Source organism: Ips typographus, linkage group LG4 (genome assembly GCF_016097725.1).
Source record: "Ips typographus isolate SLU linkage group LG4, UJ_Ityp_2.0, whole genome shotgun sequence".
Classification (NCBI taxonomy): Eukaryota; Metazoa; Arthropoda; class Insecta; order Coleoptera; family Curculionidae; genus Ips; species Ips typographus.
Genome location: NC_138425.1, coordinates 12,214,800 through 12,234,705, shown reverse-complemented (window position 1 = coordinate 12,234,705; position 19,906 = coordinate 12,214,800). Strand labels below are relative to the sequence as shown.

Below are 19,906 nucleotides of genomic sequence, written 5' to 3'. Positions count from 1 at the left end.
TGGTGGAACTTTCCGTTCGGATTGTACCAGCTAGTCGGCCAGTCAATTGGTACTGGTACCGCCTCGACGTAGTACCACTGTTTCGGTTGGTCGACTGCATTCCGATGATATTTTGCCTCAGAATGTACCTGACCGCTTCAAAGTTAAAATAGGGAATTTAGTCGAAGAACACCTATGCCGGTTGACGGAAGGCCGTTTCGTCGCATTTCGGCACACGTGGATTATCCGGGACTTTTTGGTACCACTCGTACAATAAAATACGCGAGTTTAGTTCTGGTGACTTTATTGGTTATGTTTTAGTGATTCGATTTGGATTTTTAACTAGATATGGGCGCAATTGTGCGCTGCTCTTGGATTTAGAATTAGACACATGGTAAGGTCGTACCACCGATTCTAATTCACCTATATTATAGTCCTAAATTTCTATACGGTTTACCTGACATACTGTAAACTGCTGCCAATAGTAAATTAGCGTTAAACTCGGCCAGGTACTACCAAATTCCAAAGACGATTAAGATAATTAGCTAGTTTAACGCGTTAAAAGTCGGGTTTATCACACCTAGAGACACAAAACCAGTAACAGATTAGGCAAACGCCATGATTACCATACACTTTCCGATTCACCAATGCATTTTATAGAAAAAAAGACCTTGATATTGCGTGACGTCAACAGATTTGTTACACAGCGAAATCTAACAGGGTCAGGCATGGGTCGACGATCTTCGAGATTGCTAGATGCACACTCTAATAAAAATGATATCAAAAATGGTTTAGAAATTTTTGTGTAACAAATAATATAATAATCATTGATGTTCGAAGTTAAGAAAGTCAGTAAAAAGACAATTTTTAACACTTTCAGAACCGTTGACATATCATTTGGTTAGAGAAATGTATACAGAGGGTAACAGAGTTTATCTATCATCAACACTTCTCTTGTGAATTCCATTTCCTGTCTTTGAGACTTTTAGGGTAGAATTGGTGTTTAAATTACTTAAAGAGATTAAAAGATTATTGAGTGCTCTTGAATACTGACTTAACCAATATCTTCAAGTGTCAAGAGCTATAGTCTCTAGCAAAAATGTACCTGAAGGGCAAATTTTTCTGAAAGTGTGAACCTCATTATCCCTTCATAGTTTTGCATTTCCTTAAAGCTCTACACCCTCGGAGGATTAGGAATTAATTGATTTTGTAGTGTTCTGCTTTATCTAATTTAATATCTTTAACACCTCTTGGAATTGTTGTCTCTCTTTAAGATGAGGAGGTGTAATTCAAAAATACAACACTCTCTTAAAGTTGATAGACGACACAAAACTTAAATTTTATTGTGGTCTATGCAAACTTAACTTCCCCTCGCACTCTTCTTTCCCCGAATACCCCAAAATTAAACCGTCTAGAACCGAAAAAGATGATTAACCCAAGTCGAATTTACGTAATTAGGATAGATTCGCGGCGGCAATTAGAAAAGGACAAAAACGTCAAAATTCCAATGGGTTTAATAAGTGTAAAACCCACAATAATTCACCTTGAAATGTTTGTGCGTACAATAGCGGAGCCCATTGCAAAATAAACAGACTGTATAAATTAAACTGGGAACCGTTTAAAACTACACGGTTTATGAATTAAAAAATCAATTATTATTGTTTAATGTTGTCTTTTTTTAGAGAATGAAAATTTTTACACGTATCGATTGGACAAGACAATGTCTGTAATTAACTGAATAAGATAATCATAAGAATCACAAAAGAGTGGTCAACGAAGCTCTGGAGCAGATGATGGTCGTCCTGACCCAAAAGGGGGAAAAAAACCATCATTGGCCTGCGTTTGGTCCGACATTCTCGGAAGGATTACCGAGAGAATCGTATTAAAAGCTGATCAGACATATTATAATCGGAAGGTATCAATACACTTCGAAATTTAAAGAGCTTTCATCCATCACGAAACAATAATGCATTTTTCGTCTGACCTGGAACGAGGCGCGCATTCTGTACAGTTTCGATTTGTCACAGTCTAATGGCCACGGAATGCGGTCTCAAATAATTGTTTACCTTATCTACCCGATGCTGTTTGTTGTATTATTGTAATTTCATTAGTTAAGGTTGAGGATGTTCAGCATAGTTTTTACTCGCGATGACGCAATTCGGGATTCAATCAAAATAAAAACGCACAGTCACGGAATTGTCTCATCTTTCTGGGTATATTAAATCAAATTACTTTGTATGTACAATTTACAAAATATAAGAGCTTTATTGCAAAAGCGTTTAGAACCGCTCTAGATGGTTATGTGTGGTGTGTAAGCGAACCTAAGCTCGAAGTGGTTTCTTAGAGCTTTATTAGGCGAATGTAGGCTACTTTAAATTCTAAACGTGATTTAGAAGTGTTTTTATACGGGCACGATTCACTGTTGTGATTATACCATCTATACAAACCTAGGAAACATCATTTTCTTGCTGCTTTAAGCGGCGGCTCTTTTCATATCATTTTCAATTAAAATATAAAAAGAAATTTTCAATAAACAATCACCAAACTAGTAGGTAAGAAAAGGCAAAGGATATTTACATAAATGCGTAAATCTCATAACAGTTTGTTGGTAAAACAAACTTTATAGATTTATGAGAAGATTTTTGACAGTTGTGACGTATCAATCCAATTAAAAAGCGTCTCAAGGTCTGCAAACTGTCATTTGCACCATCAGTGGCATAGTTTGCGACCGTCAGAACGTGGAGCTCAAAAAGTGATGATTTTAACTGCCTGTGGTGGTCTAAGGCAAAATGCACTTTATAGTTCCATGGAATTATTTTTGCCAGAGAGTCACGTGACTGCTCATTGTAGGATTTTTGACAGTTGTGACATAACAATGTCACGTGACAACTATCAGCTACGTCATAAATTTGAAAATTTGCCTCAATTGAGACTTAGAGCTATAAAGATGAACATTTAAATATTTGTTGCTTAAACGAACTTCATGCACGGGTTTTTGACAGTTGTTGTATATTTTATGTGACGTGACAACTGTCATTTTTTGTCAGTTGTGACGTAATAGTTAGCATGAAAACTGTCTTAGAGTCACGTGACGACTGTTATAAATGTCAAAATTTATCTCAATCCAGAGTTGGAACTATAAAAGGGAAAGTTTTCATTTGTTTTGGTCAGTGTCAAGGAAAAAATTGAATTTATTATTTAGAGTATCAGTTGTGACATAACAATGTCACGTGACAACTGTCAACTACGTCATAAATTTTAAAATTTGCCTCAATTGAGACGTAGAGCTATAAAGATGAAAATTTTTGACAGGTGTGACGTAAGCATCAAATTTATGTGGCTAGTAAACTGTCATTTATTTGGGACCAATCGCTCACTTACCGGGCACATTTGCGGAAATCACAGGGTTTTTCTTGTGTAAACTACTACTGAGAATGTTTGGAGTTGGAACATCACGAATATGTTTGCATAGTATATTAACTTATTAGCATGAAATTGGTTCAGACCACAACACTGGATGGCGCTGCATATCAAAAAGGTCTGCACGTTAAACAGTATCTATTTGCAAATTTAATTTGTTTGCCATTCACACGTCGTTTACTATACTTGCGCTAAATAAGTCGCATTCCCACGTACGGGAGAAAATTTAAATAAAATATAATTTTACGTATATGAAATGGGACGTTGCGCAACCGCCCCACCCCTTCACATTCGATCGAGATGGGCTTCGTTCCGTATTCGATTCATTAATAAATTCCAGAAGAAAAAAAACCAACCCGACAGCAGCGAGATTGTCTAATTTCCAATTCAAAAAACCCCAACCAAGTCGTACCACACGGACCTCTTCTTCTTCTCTGGTACTGATGGCGGGCATGGTCGGTTCTCTCGTCTCGACTCGACCAGCCAACCATGAATGGAATGTTGAATAATTTCACGTTAGATGCGGTTTTCTGGTGAACCGGTCGTCAAAATGCGCATATTTTCGGGTATAGCGTGGCTGGGTGTCCGTACGTTCCCTCATCTTTCAGCATCCAACGTCAATTAGACGTGGAATTAATTACGTTAATGGTATTCCCGGCTATTTTTTTCCACCTTTACCTCGATATATTGAAACAAGAAGGATTGATCATCATGATGATTGTGTCTCCAGAAGTTCTTCTATCAATGTTTTATGGTAATAAATGAAGTTTTAAAGTCAAATATCAAAAATTCAACAATAAATTTAGTCTTCTTCTTGAAGTGCCTATCCTCTGTGGATGTTGGCTATCACATTGGTCCAAATCACTCTATTCACCGCCGCTCTGAATAGTGCTGTTGACGTCATTCCGGTCCATGTTCGCAGATTTCGCAGCCATGATATTCGTCTGCGTCCTGCTGACCTTCGGCCCTCTATTTTTCCCTGTAGTATGAGTTGAAGAAGGTGGTATTTTTCACCTCGCATGATATGCCCAAAGTATTCCAGTTTTCTGCGTTTGACGTTTGGTAGGAATTCTAGTTGTCCATAAATTTAGTAGTCCATGCAAATTTGTTGTCCCATTACCAAGAATATTTTAAGTTCTTGTTCGCTGTGTCATCAGTGATTAAGGCCAAAATAAGAAGATTATTCCTACACAGGAAAATTATTGAATTTAAACGAGTCGAAATATCAAGTCAGATTAGCATTCCAGGCTCTTAATCTTCATTCCAAATTCAAGGTTAAGAATGTCCACATTGAAGGCGAGATAAACAAGCGACCACATCCCCATCATTTATTACTATTAATTATTGCATAACTTGAGAAAAAAAAATTGAGATTGCTGCGTTTAGCGCCTATAAGGCGACGTTTACACGGCAAATCCCACTCCATTTAACAAACGCAATTTAATGGTATAGAATCACAAGAATGTTAATGAAAGACACAATAAGCAATAGCCAAAGCCTTCCAATAACTGAAGAGCGGCGATAACATTCCACAGCCGGCCATTACACTGACATGGCGCCCGTGTATTTACGAAATTATGGTTATTATGGGACAATTAAGCGTACCATGCAGCATCCTTCGGACAAAATCACGTCTGGGAAGTGTCTAATTCTAATAAATTAGTACGTAACCGCTATCCCAGAGGTAATAATGACGCTTTTTTCTTTGTTAACGTGTCTTTTTGTCGTTCGTTATATATGTGAGCGAAGGAAACTCCAGCTTTTGTCTTGCAATTATCTCCGAATGTCATTTCAATGGCACCACTTAGGTTAATTTCCAGATAAGCAACTTTTTCGCTCAAATAGAATATTTCTCTTCCAGTATAGCAAGAGATATAGTATACAGGATGACTCTAAATTATTTTGTCGTTTATGGAGGGATCAGACATCACTTGTTATTTGTCAAGAAAAAGCAGCATGCTGAAAGCTGCCTTTTCTGACCAACTACAAACATTATACAGGGTGCTCCAGTTTTAAATGTCAATAATTCACCACTCCATAGCCAATTAAAAAATAAGTTGACATTCGTTATGTCATTTTCCTGAAAAGTGCTTCCTAAGGAAAATACAGTCCTTCAAATTTCTGTTAAAAAAATCGTTTTTTTTTGTCATAACTGTCAGACCGTTGGAGCAATATTGATCAAATTTGGAACAAGCACTTTATTACACGTTATTACAGTCAAAGACCCAAAACTAATCCAACCCAACTTAAAAATTGTCTTGGAAACGGAAAATTCACTTAAGAAGTTTAAAAAATTTTATTGTAGCCAGTTTTCATAGTTTCCAGACAAACTAAAAGACTTTAGTTTTGAAAATTGAATTAGAAAAGATAAAAATTTCAGAAGCTTAAAAATTGTGTTTGTAACCAGTTTTCATGCAAATCGAGAGACTTTAATACTGAAAATTGACTTGTAGACATAAAAACTACTTTTTCAAGAATTTGTTACAACAAATTCATACATTTAAACCTTAAAAATTGACTTGAACCCCAAAATGTGACTGAACTACTGAAAAGTGACATCAGAAACTTAAAATTTGCATTTGAAGTAAGTTTTCATAATTTGAAGACAAATTTCAATATTTTAGTCTTGAAAAGTCTTAGATGCAGGACATTAACATTAGATTCATGACAATTGTCTTGAAAACGAACTGTTCGTGCTTTTTACTTTGCTTTTCATTTTCTTCGAATTCTGGACTATTTTTAGTGCTTCAAAACTGCTTTCAGCTTGGAAAATCGAGTTTCAAGACTATCTTCACCAAGTTATTGACATAGCAAACTTAAAAAACAATTTTTACATTCTTCATAGACTTAAAATAGCATTCCAAGCTTTGTCACTATTAAATCGACTTCTAGACACCTCAGTGCTAAAAATTCGGGTATTTCTTAATAAACTAGACTGTTTTTAGTGTTTTAAGGCTGTTTTCAGTGCCTCAAATCGAGTTTCAAGACTATCTTTACAAAGTTTTTGACTTATCAGGCCTAAAAGCTAGTTTGTCCACTGACCATAGTCTTGAAAATGTTATTTCAAGCTTCTTCACTATTAAACTGACTTCTACACTCATAGGTGCAATAAATTGTAGCATCTCTAAGAAATTCAGACTGTTTTTAGTGCTTTTTAAGACTGAAAAATCGAGTTTAAGACTATTTCCAAAAGTCAAGTTTCTTCAGTAATAAAAGTAAAAAATGTTGGTACCAAATGCTACAATAATAGTCTTGAGAACTAATTTTTAGAAATAAAGTCCGAAAATTTAATTTACTTCTAGACTTGTTGTCCAGTCCAGAAAATTGAGTTGTACACCAATTAAAGTCTTGAAAATATACTTTTGGACTCCCTTTAGTCCTAGTAAAGTCAGTTCTAGCGTTAAAAGTCAACTTTTATATTATTTTTAGTAGTAAAAAATGAGTTTCATGCACAATACAATCTTTGTCTTGATTTCCGGACTTTTTTTAGTTCTTGAATGCCAGTTTCAGACACTCAACCTGGATGGCAGTCTGAGAAAGCGAATCATAAGACCATTCCTAATAGTAAAAAGCTTTTTAGACTATTCAGTTCAAATTTGGACTTTCACAAGTCTTGGATGTTCAGTTTTAAACCATAAAACTATTTTTTAAATTGAAATTTGGAGGACTGTATCTTCCTTAGGAAACCTTTTTCAGAAAAATGACATAATGCAAGTCAACTTATTTTTTGATTAGCTATCAAATGGTTAATTATTGACACTTAAAACTGGACCACCCTGTATAATGTACATTCATGTGTTAGTGTTATAGTTGGATTTTTACCTTTTGAGAATGACGTCATCTTTTTACATCTTTGTTTCTCGCATATCAAACATGTGAAATAAACAATTTTAACAAAAAAGGCACGTTATTAATTTTGTCATCCTGTCAAATTAAAAACGTTGACATTTACTGTCACTTTGATATAAACAAATATCAAAGGAATACAAATGCTGCGCTATAATGAGCAAGCCCAAATGCTAATTTTAAATGTGCTGCTTTTTTTGGAATACGAAAAGAAACAGTTTCCAGATGTCATCCCAATTGATTATTCCAATGTGTATGATAGAGCATCACAGGCTTTAAAAGTGAGTACTGCTAATTTATGCCGAATGAAAAAGGCTGGAATTTAAGCTGATGACTCCTATTTTACCAACATTTCTAAGAAAATGTCGGTCAGTAAAACCAAAATAACCGCTTTTATGAAAAACAAAGAAGTTGGTAATGTTGGTATGCCAAATTACTATTTTCGCTTTATTGTGCACAGCACAAAATCAATGAACATTAATATTATGTTATTAGGAGTAGAAGAGATCTTTAAGTGAGTGCAAGCCCATCTAGAATCAGAAGACTGACTGAACTGGAATAAACTGAAACTCTCATAATCATGTGATTTTCAAGGCACTTGATCATCACTCACTTCTGAACGCACTAATTTTTCAAAGCATTTGTAGGTTAAAACTTGTGATCTAATTCCAGACATGCGTGTTTTTTCACCTGCTTGACGTCATTCTCAAAGGGTAAAAATTTGACTATAGGTTAGTTTGGATTACTTTACATTTAGAAAACTGCATACCTTTAATTAATAATTCTTCTAACTGGAGTTGTGATTTACTTCCTAAAGCAGCTTTAATAAACATGCCAATCCAAACGATTATCACTACAGTTTTCACTTTAGATAAATTTATAGACACAATATAACAGAAAAGCATTTAAATTGAGTTAATATAGTTATAAATTATCTATATTATTAGATGTTACTGTTAAATCAGACGCTGCTATTGGTCAATTCTGTCATTTCTATCCTAACAATAAATTTATCTGGAGGTGAAAATACCGGTCCTAAATTTAAAACATCACACTTTCAGATTTTTTAAGAATAATTTAGGAAATTCTCTATGGTCTACTCAAAAATCACAAAAAAAACTTCAATCTTTCTATAAGTACAAGACAAGAAATGTTGCCAATACAAATTTATCTATAAACTCTCTTCTTGCATTGAACATCTTACTCATGTTTGCAATTCATTACAAAATAAGACAAAGACAATGGCAAGAGTTTTATGAAACCCTAACTAAAGTTTTCAAAGCTTGAGAACTGAATCTTCTGAGGGTATGTGGTACTATAGTACCAATAAAAAGTTAATCATCTCACCAGGAACTGCATTGTTTCGTTCAAACTCCGGACGCACATAATTAAGATGGAATTTAGAGAAAAACTCTTGAATTTACGCAATTCTGTGGCGCATTTCCGCAATGACTGATAAATAACCTAATGAAACTAATAAAATTCCACTTATACTGGCTGTTCCGACGACAAACATTTTTAATGTCTGGTTACGTAAAAATATGTGGGCATGTCCTCAATTATTATCGCAAATACCAGATACAGAACGCTATAAAAAGTCTATGGTACGAGTAGTACGCTATGCCATGGTTAATTTATTACAGCCGATTGAAATAAGTTGGTTTCGAGGCGTGTGTAATGGGTCATACCCACTATTAAAACAATAAGCGCCGAACTTGGCTTAAAACCGAACTGGTCTGGCTAACATTCATAATATTATGTTCGAAAAGCCAACATTAATTTATTCCATTTAATTATATAATGACGGGAAAATTCTAAGAACTTAATTATTACAAGTTGCCATATTTGGTCGAATGGAATCTAATTAGGCGTTGCCTAGAAGATGTCTTGTTTGTTCGTTCATTTTATTATTTTCTCCTCAACACACGTTGTTATTAATGGACTAAAACATGTACAGTTGTCAAAAATCGATTCACTTTATTCTGATTTGGAATCCGAGAATGTTTTTGCACAACCTTGTATATGCCATTTCGAAAAAACTAGTTTTCATGGAGGATTTTCGAGACAATGATCGTATAAAGTTGATCAATGAATGCGGTGAAATGCACATGTGAATGCGATTCGGATGCGTCGATATTTTTAAGTCAGCGGCCATTGTTTGCAATATAAACACTTTCCATTTTTAGCTTTGGTCGCCATATACGGCTGGTTTCGGTTCGTTTTTTCACCACCAGTCGGATAACGGTTTCGTTTTAATGATGTTGGCCGTTTGGACACCAACCCAAGAATGTTGATAACCCTGGACGTCCGTCTTTGTATCAAACTACAAAATATCTAATGCACTCGGATGCTTTAGCTAATACCACCATTCTAGTATGGATGGATTTCCTTACCTGCATACTTCTGCATATAGTTGGTTGAGCATAATTCCATTAAAGTAGAGAAAATATTTTTTTAATAAGATCTATATGGTTGCACTTTAAATGTCGATAAACTCGAAATGTAGCTATGCTTTTAATGGGCAATTTCAAGTTGTTCACGGAAAATCATGATTTAATGGAAAACGAAATTGCAAAAATATATTACTATTACAGATATGTTATGTGTGCAGTAGTGAACGGCTATTCATCTTTGGTTATAATGGAATTAGCTTTCTCCGTCCATATTGAATTCCCGTGTGATATTAAATTAATAACTTTTATTACCGGCCATTTTCAGAAATGTCTCTATAAGTAATCACGTTCAATCGATTGGAAAACCTGTAATGGGTCAGCACGACAACCCATAACCTACATATACAGTGCAGTTAAAAGAAAAATGCTTTAAACGCAAGTTAATTGATATCTATTGTGAACGGGTTTGGATAATAAAGCACTAACTAAAGCCAAGCCTTTGACACCAGTACAAAGAAGAATTTTTCGACTTTAATTATTTCGACCCACACAGCCAAAGTTCACCTATCAGTATAACAAAAACCGTATAATCTAAGACCATTACCATGGGCGCGCCTCTTATGGCTCTAGTGTCAGTCATTCTAAAAATAATGTCGGTACCGCACTGGTACCAACCGAAAACAATACTCCTATGCAAGTAGTACCTACACTAAACAACCCACGCTCTAAAGCAGTTCGAAAAGTGAAATTGCGCGCATTTTAAAAATTTAAATAACCGGACGCTCACTATGTGTGTATGTACGGTAAATATCAACGTTTTAAAATGGTTCTGCAAGGAAAATGGATCTCTTTTGTTGTTTATTACCGACTATTAGGTCGATTTACATGCGAAGCAGTAAGCATTTATGGCACACAATCTCTTTTTGCTACCAGGCGGCTAAAATGCGCTTTTCCGCATCGCGTTTGATTTGCAATGTGTATGTAGTAGATATGACCACCTGGTTGGTCCTGATGGTTTCATGAGCAGAAATCAGTGCATTTGACTTAACTTTGATCTTTTTTTCTAGGTGAACCCATACGTTCGGCCTGTCGGTGGCACAGGCCCGGGCTGGCCCTAGGATGTGCGGGCAATGCGCCCCGGCCTGTGCACGGTGAGCGCCCCCTTGGCCGCGTGCAACCCCGCCGCCCCCGCGTTACCCCCTTCGGCCCGTTTTTTGGCCCTCCACTTGCTCCACCAACAAACGTTATACTTTGTGGCCACTGGCAAGTCCCGAGTACGAGAACTCTACCTGCAAACATGCCGACATTTTGCCCAACAGGGCATGCTGGATACGGACCTGTTCGGGTTGGCTCTTATTTGTGGTAAGTTGCATTTTTTTTAGTGGGTTCTGGAAATGTGTGTAACCTTATTAAAACACACTCAAAAGACGAGACAAACGGTAATGAGGCGTAGCGTGGCAAATATTCGACACGAAAACCCCGCGGGCGGATTTATACACACCAACATAACTAATGATTCTACATTCCAAGCCCAATGTTGTACCCAAAGTCGGGGTCAAGGCATTCAATTACGTTCTTCATGTTTCGTTTTTTAAACGTTTATGATAACTGAGTATGACAGTTTTTGAAAAGGAAGCTGTTTAGCGCGCCTATTCTTGAAATGAGGGAAGAGAGTTACGAAGAGAAAAATATAGAAAATGTTATAGGAAAGTGCCATTGTCAACTTCTTCTGTCGCTTTCTTGTCACCAGATGTTGCACAACAACTATCATTTCTTCTGTTACATTCTGCATCGACACTTCGAGTGAGAGTCCTGCTTCCTATTTTAAAAAAAATAGTGTCCAGACACTTTTATCATTGGTTTAGTGTCAAAGTTGCAAACATCAAATATGGGAGAAGTTTGGAATTAACCCTGTCAACTGTAATAAAATAGTTATATTGACGTCAGAATTAGGGCGTATTTGGGTAGCAGTGTTAACTTGAGTTTTAAGCTGTACTTAACACACACTATCTCGTTTTGTTAGAATAGGTGAAAAGGAGATAGACTATGTAATGTAAACACTCTAGTAAACATTAACGCAAACATTTGTCTGTACCACCGCCCTCTGTACAAGAAAGCCTAGAATGTCACTTTTAATGGCGGCGTTAGCGGTTTTTGTTTTGTACACAAACCTATGCAGATGCAGTAGAAAATATGTTTATTTTTTATTTTTTCGTGTAGTTGATTAGAAGTTGTGAGTGAAAAATCAAAGAACGCTTCATTCCTGATCCAGATATGTATAATTATGGCTTTTTATACCCAATAAAGTCCAGCCAAAGCAAGTTTGGTTAGAACCCTTTGTCCTGGAAAGTACAACAAACTAATGTGAAAACTGCTCAATCAAAGAAAATTTAGAAATCCTTGAAGCTAGGTAAGCAAAACTGGTAAATGTGCCAATGGAAGTTCTAAAAGCTGTCCTGTTTATTCAGAGTAAACCTTTGTTGCTCTCAAAATGCAGGCGGCCTCAAAATGTAACTCACATACCTATGTATGTAAGAGGCAATAAGTTTACTGAATGAGAAAGCATATTGTACTTACCACTGAGTATTGTGATGGAGTAAAATCATTCCAGTTCAAAGCTTTCAACCACTTTTGGGTTCGAGCAGGGTCTTTTGGAAAGTAAAAGACTGACACTTTTGGGCCTTTCACCAAATTGCTTTTACAATTTGGCAAACAACAAGTGGACGGCATATTGTAGAGGCAATAGAATTTAAGTTAAAAAACCAACAACAAATTATAGAACAATGAAGGAACAATAACAATAGTAATAACGCAATAAAATTAACACAAACTACACTTTCACTAGAACAATAAACATATAAACAACAATATATAATAGCAAACAAAAATTACTTTGGCAAGTAATCCCAAGTCTTGACTTTAAACCTTAAAAATTAATTTAATCATCGAAAAACTCAATTTCCACTATACAAACAAATGCAAACTGTCAACCACTATTTCGGCCATATTGGAATTTTTGGCATGCACTTTCTTGGCTTTCTTGTACAGAGGGCGGTGGGTAATTAGAACTAAGGTTTAAGCTGTCAAATGAATAAACCTGACAGTGTTGTCAATTTTCAACATAATAAATATATTTCTTTTAATTTTTAATTTGAGGCTGATTAATTAATAAGTTGTGATGATTGCTCATCACTTCAAACTAGTGAGGGATATGACATGATATGTATTTTACGATTTTGGTTCCTTTTTTCCCCTCATGGTCAACGTCACTGGTAAAACGCGCGCCTCTGTCCAACACCAACATTCCACAATGCCCGGTCCTCGCCTTCTGGCGCGGATTGTACCGGCCCGAACAGCATTCCGCGCTTATACAAATGATCCTGATCGTACCCCGGTGTCCCCCCTCGTGTCCCCCGACGCCCCGCACCAAGCTGCTACCTGTCTTAACCGCGGCAACGATGCTGCATTGTTTTTTTGGCCGTCGCTAAGTTTTTGGCCTGCGGCGGCTGCCTCCATTTTTTTTTTCGTTTTTTTCTGCCTTCATCGTGGCTCGGTCTTGGTTCTCTTCCTTCGTCGTTAGTCCGGTCGAAATCCGGTCCTAATATTCATCCCAACTCTACTATTAAACTTCAATGTTTTTTTTTTAAATTGTATTTAAAAAATTTCAATTCGAATGTACGCATCATTGTGATTCAGCACAAACTAACCACTGTATTGAATTTTACTGCACATCTAGACTCATAAATACACTTGGCTAAAATGTCCTAATGACGTTCCATAAGTAATTCTTTACTTTCGTCTTTCTATACGTAAATAACTATTTAGTGCCCCCATTTGACACTCCAGGTAAAACCTTTTTAGCTAGGATTTTAGGAACCACTTTAAAAACACATTTTTGAACAGGAGGTACATTTGGGTCCACCGTTTCATCACATTCACTTGACATGATCTATGTAACACCTTTTGTTCAAAAATCATCTCATGCACAGTTGATGGACGGTGTAAAAGTAAATGCCAAAAAAAAAAAACATCCGGTCTGTTGTCGTTTCCAAACCGAGGTTGTAATTAATGTTGCAGCTTCTTCTAAGAATTACGAAGGATTTACAAATTACAAATTATCCCGATCGTTCGTTCTTCTCGGCCCGTGGCTACCTGTCTTAACCGTGGCGATGTTGCGTGGTTTTTTGGCTGTCATTAAGTTTTTAGCCTCGGGTGGTTGCCTTCATTTTTCTCGTCCCAACCAGCGAATATTATAGTCCAGTACCATTAGCAACTTAAAAGTTGGCTTCAGTGAAGTTGGCCTAGTTTACTGCTTACTTGCATTATCATACTTTAGGGTTTTAGAGCTTTTTAACCAGCCGAGTATATGGTAATGTTTTTTGCTTGTTGGATGCTCGAGGTGTAAAATCCATCATCACCGGACTATAAAACCTTTTCCAAGCATAACTTCGAGCAGCTGCCTGTATTTTTTTATGTTAACCCGACCACAACGGCTACGTGAACGTGCGTGTAAATGCCTTTGCAGGTCATTCTGTTCATCAGATTGAGATGAGAAATCACTTTTTTGCTCCGGTAACGTGTAATATTCCTGATTATGTTGCATAACTTCCAGCCATCAAGATTTCCTTAACGTACAACAGAAAAAAAAAACAGGACTAATTCCCGTTTGTTATTCCTTTTCACGTTCCACTACGTGGGCTTAGCAACCTCTAGACGGCCTTAGCAATAAAACCTCTCTTCAGCAGACTAACAGATGGCCTGCCCAGGCATACAATGAGTGTAACACCAGGAGAACAAGCCAATCCTTTTCTTCTTTTTTTTTCGACTATTTTTTATGGGAGACTCGATGGCCAGGTAGAATTTCACCCTTTGAATTATGAGCGTTTTTTTTTTTGTTTCTGCCACGTACACTCCAGTGTCTTTTGCTTTTGTGGTCCTTTTGGGTCATTATGTTAATTTACCGAATCGAACGGTCAATATTTACAATAGAACGTTAGATTTATAAAGTGAGAACAGTTTTTTGTCGTTTAGTCATAAATAGTAAATTCTTTGCTTGAATTTGTAAAGTTATGTGAAATAAAGTTTTAAACTCCAAAGATGATGAGATCTAATATTGATTATAACACAATTTAACTTAGGTTTGGTTATTTCTTTTGCCATTTAGGTGAAGTGTCATTTTCTAGTTAGGTAATTCTTAAGGAAGATAGAAATTTTTAATAAGAACAACTGTATACTTTGTGCAGTGTACGGTTGTTTCTGTTGGAAAGTTGGATTCTCAAGAGCACAATGCTCTAGTTATGAAAATTACATCATTTACTTCAAGTTCAAGAATATCAACCGTGGACTCTAATTATCCGTCACTTTTCTAGTGTGCTAAATTGTTTGAAATAAATTGATTAACAAATTTCAGATGGTGAATACTTATTCGCCGAACCGGACAGTAAGCTCTCTAAATACGCTCCGAAAAGTTGGCGGTCCTCGCACAGCCATGGACTCGACGCGAACGGACGTCCCGCTCTGGAATTCTACTTTCGTGTCCAGTTTTACGTGGACAGTCCACTCCTTTTGCGAGATGAGACCACCAGACACCATTACTATCTGCAGTTGCGGCTCAACGCGGCTTCAGGGGCGGCCGGAGACCAGGCGCCTCAATTGGCGGGTCTGGCCCTCCAAGCGGACTTGGGGGACTACAACGACAACACCACGTATCAGCCGGAAGATTACGTGCCACCGAACGTACGTGGTCCGGCCGCATTACGTGCCATTGAGACCGCTTATCGATCCCATCGATTACTATCTAAAGCGGAAGCTAGGTCCAAGTATATTGCTGAGGCTTGCCAGTTACAAGAACCTGTTAATGCTCATGTGTTCAGGTATGATCTGTCTACGATTTAATGTAACAAAACTACAGTGTTGTCAAATTGATGTAGGTTAAGAGCATCAAAATCGGAACCATCTCCTGGATCCTTGCTGTTGGCTGTATGCGCCAAAGGTCTGAGGGTGTGTCCCGAGAATAACCCCCCATCCATATTCTTATGGAGTAGTATTAGTAAATTGAGTTTCGAGAGGAAAAAGTTTGAAATCCGAACAAGTCACGAGAAATTGACTTTGTACACCACCAGCGATGAAAAGAGTCGACTTTTGCTGGCGCTGTGCAAAGCAACTCATCAATTTAGCATGGCTGTGGCTCCTAGGTTGAGTGAAGCCCGAAAAGAGGAGGAGGATCGACAACGGTGGGGTTGTGACCAGAGGGTGTCTGTTATAAGTTCGACATCGTCAAATACTACGTCGGGAATAGTTAGTGATCGGGTAAGCTCGACATTACAATTTTTTTTCACAATATTTATTTCTTGACTTCTATCTGCAGGTCCATTCAGAAGATGAATTGGAAATCATGATTACTAGTCCACCGGCACCGAGTACCGAAAGTCTGGCACTAGCTCACCTGCTGGACAGTGCACCAGCTAGTAGCAGGACATCGGCAGCATCTGCAGCGGCCGTCCTCGCCTCCCTCTCGATCAAAGAGGACGCCGAGGACGTCCCTAAACAGACTACAAGTGAGAGCTCCGGAAAGACCTCAAGCAGCGTCAAATGCGCCGGATCGCAATGCAGCTCCTCTTGTAGTACCGTTGTAGTCACGCCTGTTAGCCAAACAAGTACGTTTCTATTTTTGATAAATATGTTATGTCTTCAAATTAATGATCTTTCAGAACCAAAACGACGACGTCCTTCAACATGCAGCAGCCTGGAACTGGGTTATTCCCATACAGCACAGAATTCAGCGCTCAGCGACGCAACCTGTATAGAAATTGACACCAGAGAACCAGTTTATACCGCGGGCCCGGCACCCAGCAGCCATACAAGCGGGGTTTACACTCTAACCTCAAGCGAACATTGTACTTTGAGTTCTGCAGAAAATTACACCAACGCCTCCAGCGAGTACGCCACCACCACTGAGTCCTCTTTGTTTATGACGATGAGCAGTGATCAAATTGATGGCCCTTTTAGGGACAGAGCAGACTCGAATATTAGTAATTCATCTTTCCACGGCGACGGTAGCGACCCCACTAACAACAAACAGTCGTTGTTGTCTGCCGAAGAGTTGTCCGATTTGATCGTTGGTAAATACCCTTCGTGTAAAAGTGTGAGTAACACTTTAGACTCTGATTCGGATTACGTGACGTTACCTTCCGGGTATCAAAGTTACATTCCGGTGCCGCCTAAAAGGGTGGACAGCGTGAATCCGAGATTTCGGCCACCTCCTCCTCCGTACCCGCATTCTCAGAAACTAGAACCGGACGTGGAGTTTCCTCTGATGAAGGATCCACCCCCATATCCAAGTTCGACCCCGGTACCACCCCCAGTTTATCCGTATGACGAGGCCGCCGTCCGTTTTATGACGACGCGATCTCCAAGTTTACTTACGGGACATTCTAGTGCGGTCAGTGTCAGTTCCACCCCCAGCTACTCAACCTCAAACGGGGGATCTTTACCGCCCATTCCGCCTAAATTGCCCAGAGCTTTGACGGGGAGTTGCGTGGCCAATACTGCAAGCGTACTGGTACCGTGTGCTTTTCTGCCTCCACCACCACAACCTGCGCCACGTCAACCTCCTCCACCTCCCCCAGCCCCGGGTTTGGCTACAGTGTACACTAGTCAGTTGTCCCGTTCCCAAATTGAACAATACCAACAGCAAATGTATAGTGATGTGGACTTTGTGGTGTTTCCACTTAAAGAACCAGCCATTAGTAAGCAGGAGTACCTGGAGGCTAAGCAAGGTTCAATTTTGGCGGCGTTGGCTCACCAACCGGTATTCTATCAAAGCACACCCTACTTGGGAAGGTGAGTTTTATTTTTTATTAAACATAGTTTAAAAGTAAATAAATATATGGAAACAAAAGATTCTTGTTATGACACATATTTTTAATTTCTTTATAGATACGCATCAAGTCAAAATCTATCGGACACTTATGTGCAGTTGCCAGTTTACGGTGCACCTAGTATTTCGTCAACTGGTAGTTTGGATCCTCCTCCTCCTCCACTACCACCCAATCGGCCAAACCGGTTTCTCAGAACACAGTCGGATGATAACATCTTAAACTCCCTGGAAGCAGTTCCTCAACCGCCTAGATTCCGCCGTTTGCCACCCCCTCCGCCCCCCTTGCCCGAAAAGAACGCTGCTCTCTTGCGCAAACACAACTTGTTGGACCCGAAGAAGAGCGTGAGCACCACAACATTGGACAAGAATACCTCACTGGACATTCGGACTTTAAGGGAGAAGAGCAAAAAGTTGGATTTACCGTTGATCGCAGCTTTGTGCAATGATCGGTCGCTTATCAAGCAGACCAAGGCGTTTGTTATGCCTAAGCATCCTGGCGAAGCAGTACCAACAAGGTTGACGAGAAGTTCGGCGCGGGATAAGTACCCGGTATCTGGGTTGAGCAGTACTAAAATTCAGAAGAGCAGCAGAAAAACTCCTTCGGTTAGTCATCGACATCCGGGCGATAAATTGCCGGAAATCCCTAGGGCTTTGCCCAACAATTACGTCATGACTGACACGCGCCCCAAACAGAAAAACGTGCAATCTCAGTCTTGATATTTGTGCACCTGATACATTCCAGTTTTACGTATGTAGGTTTAGAAAACTATTTTTGTACACTCAGGGTGCCATCATTGCAATATTTAAACTTAACTGGAGGACTTTCTTCTTTGCCTGTTGATGGTTGCGATTGATGAGGATATAACTTTTGTTGAACAAAAAAATGTTCTTCGAAATAGTTGAGGAAATATATTAGGTATGTTTGAATTTTGATGTGGCCTGTGTTGATCGGCATACGGTGACCAGTCCTCTCTCCCTTCCCCTTCTATTTTTTTCTTGTAAATAAAGGTACATTTCTAACAAAATGAGCGTAAAGAATTAATTAAGAGAATCTAGACCTAGTAGCGATAAATTATACACTTGCTCAAGTTTCTATTAATGTTAGTGCCGAAGTGGATTCCGATTGTGAATTGATTTATTTTTTGTTTGTTTGTCTCATTTCGAAACTCTACCGCGCAATCATCAAGTGTATTATCGGCTTAGACTGTACTGACATCATGATTTTTTTTTAAATAAATGAATAAATAAAGATTTGCAAGATTTAGTGCTTTTTATTTACACACGAACTTAAAGGAAAAACCCTATACAGGGTGGTCCAGTTTTAAATGTCAATAATTCATAGCCTAAGGAAAATAAAATACAGTCCTTCAAATTTCTGTTAAAAAAATAGTTTTTTTTTGTCATAACTGTCAGACCATTGGAGCAATATTGATCAAATTTGGAACAAGCACTTTATTACACGTTATTACGGTCAAAGACCCAAAACTAACCCAACCCAACCTAAAAATTGTCTTGAAAGCGGAAAATTCACTTAAAAAGTTTAAAAAATATTATTGTAGCCAGTTTTCATAGTTTCCAGACAAACTAAAAGACTTTAGTTTTGAAAATTGAATTAGAAAGGATAAAAATTTCAGAAGCTTGAAAGTTGTGTTTGTAACCAGTTTTCATGCAAATCGAGAGACTTTAATACTGAAAATTGACTTGTAGACATAAAAACTACTTTTTCAAGAATTTGTTACAACAAATTCATACAAATATACCTTAAAAATTGACTTGAACCCCAAAATGTGACTGAACTAATGAAAAGTGACATCAGAAGCTTAAAATTTGCATTTGAAGTAAGTTTTCATAATTTGAAGACAAATTTCAATATTTTAGTCATGAAAATAGTCTTAGATGCAAGACATTAACATTAGATTCATGAAAATTGTCTTGAAAACGAACTTTTCGTGCTTTTTACTTTGCTTTTCATTTTCTTCAAATTCTGGACTAATTTTAGTGCTTCAAAACTGCTTTCAGCTTGGAAAATCGAGTTTCAAGACTATCTTCACCAAGTTATTGACATAGTAAACTTAAAAAACAATTTTTACATTCTTCATAGACTTAAAATGGTATTCCAAGCTTTGTCACTATTAAATCGACTTCTAGACACCTCAGTGCTAAAAATTCGGGTATTTCTTAATAAACTAGACTGTTTTTAGTGTTTTAAGGCTGTTTTCAGTGCCTCAAATCGAGTTTCAAGACTATCTTTACAAAGTTTTTGACTTATCAGGCCTAAAAGCCAGTGTGTCCACTGACCATAGTCTTGAAAATGTTATTTCAAGCTTCTTCACTATTAAATTGACTTCTACACTCATAGGTGCAATAAATTGTAGCATCTCTAAGAAAT

At 37.8% G+C, this 19,906-nt stretch overlaps 1 protein-coding gene and 1 long non-coding RNA gene across 2 annotated transcripts; one reads left to right on the top strand and one right to left on the bottom strand.

Annotated features, from left to right (window-relative positions):
* The first annotated feature begins 75 nt into the window (after positions 1 to 75).
* On the top strand, positions 76 to 18,778 carry ex (FERM domain containing expanded). Its single transcript, XM_081978191.1, has 7 exons — positions 76 to 373; positions 10,706 to 11,000; positions 15,049 to 15,511; positions 15,569 to 15,947; positions 16,006 to 16,294; positions 16,349 to 17,480; positions 17,577 to 18,778. Exons 2-7 carry the CDS (start codon positions 10,769 to 10,771, stop codon positions 18,232 to 18,234), a joined length of 3,153 nt encoding a protein of 1,050 aa, XP_081834317.1. The 5' UTR covers positions 76 to 373; positions 10,706 to 10,768; the 3' UTR covers positions 18,235 to 18,778.
* Positions 11,928 to 12,421, bottom strand: LOC145728172 (uncharacterized). The gene is made up of 2 exons (XR_014178017.1): positions 12,216 to 12,421; positions 11,928 to 12,161 (listed from the first exon to the last, which is right to left on the bottom strand). It is a non-coding gene; the product is annotated as an uncharacterized LOC145728172 (long non-coding RNA).
* Positions 18,779 to 19,906: the final 1,128 nt, after the last annotated feature.

Excerpts from the sequence above, each read along its gene's own strand:
- ex (XM_081978191.1), top strand. The coding sequence starts at position 10,769 with ATGCGCCCCGGCCTGTGCACGGTGAGCGCCCCCTTGGCCGCGTGCAAC. Across the intron at positions 15,948-16,005 it reads CGGGAATAGTTAGTGATCGG|GTCCATTCAGAAGATGAATT; the intron begins GTAAGCTCGACA and ends TTCTATCTGCAG. Across the intron at positions 16,295-16,348 it reads CACGCCTGTTAGCCAAACAA|AACCAAAACGACGACGTCCT; the intron begins GTACGTTTCTAT and ends ATGATCTTTCAG.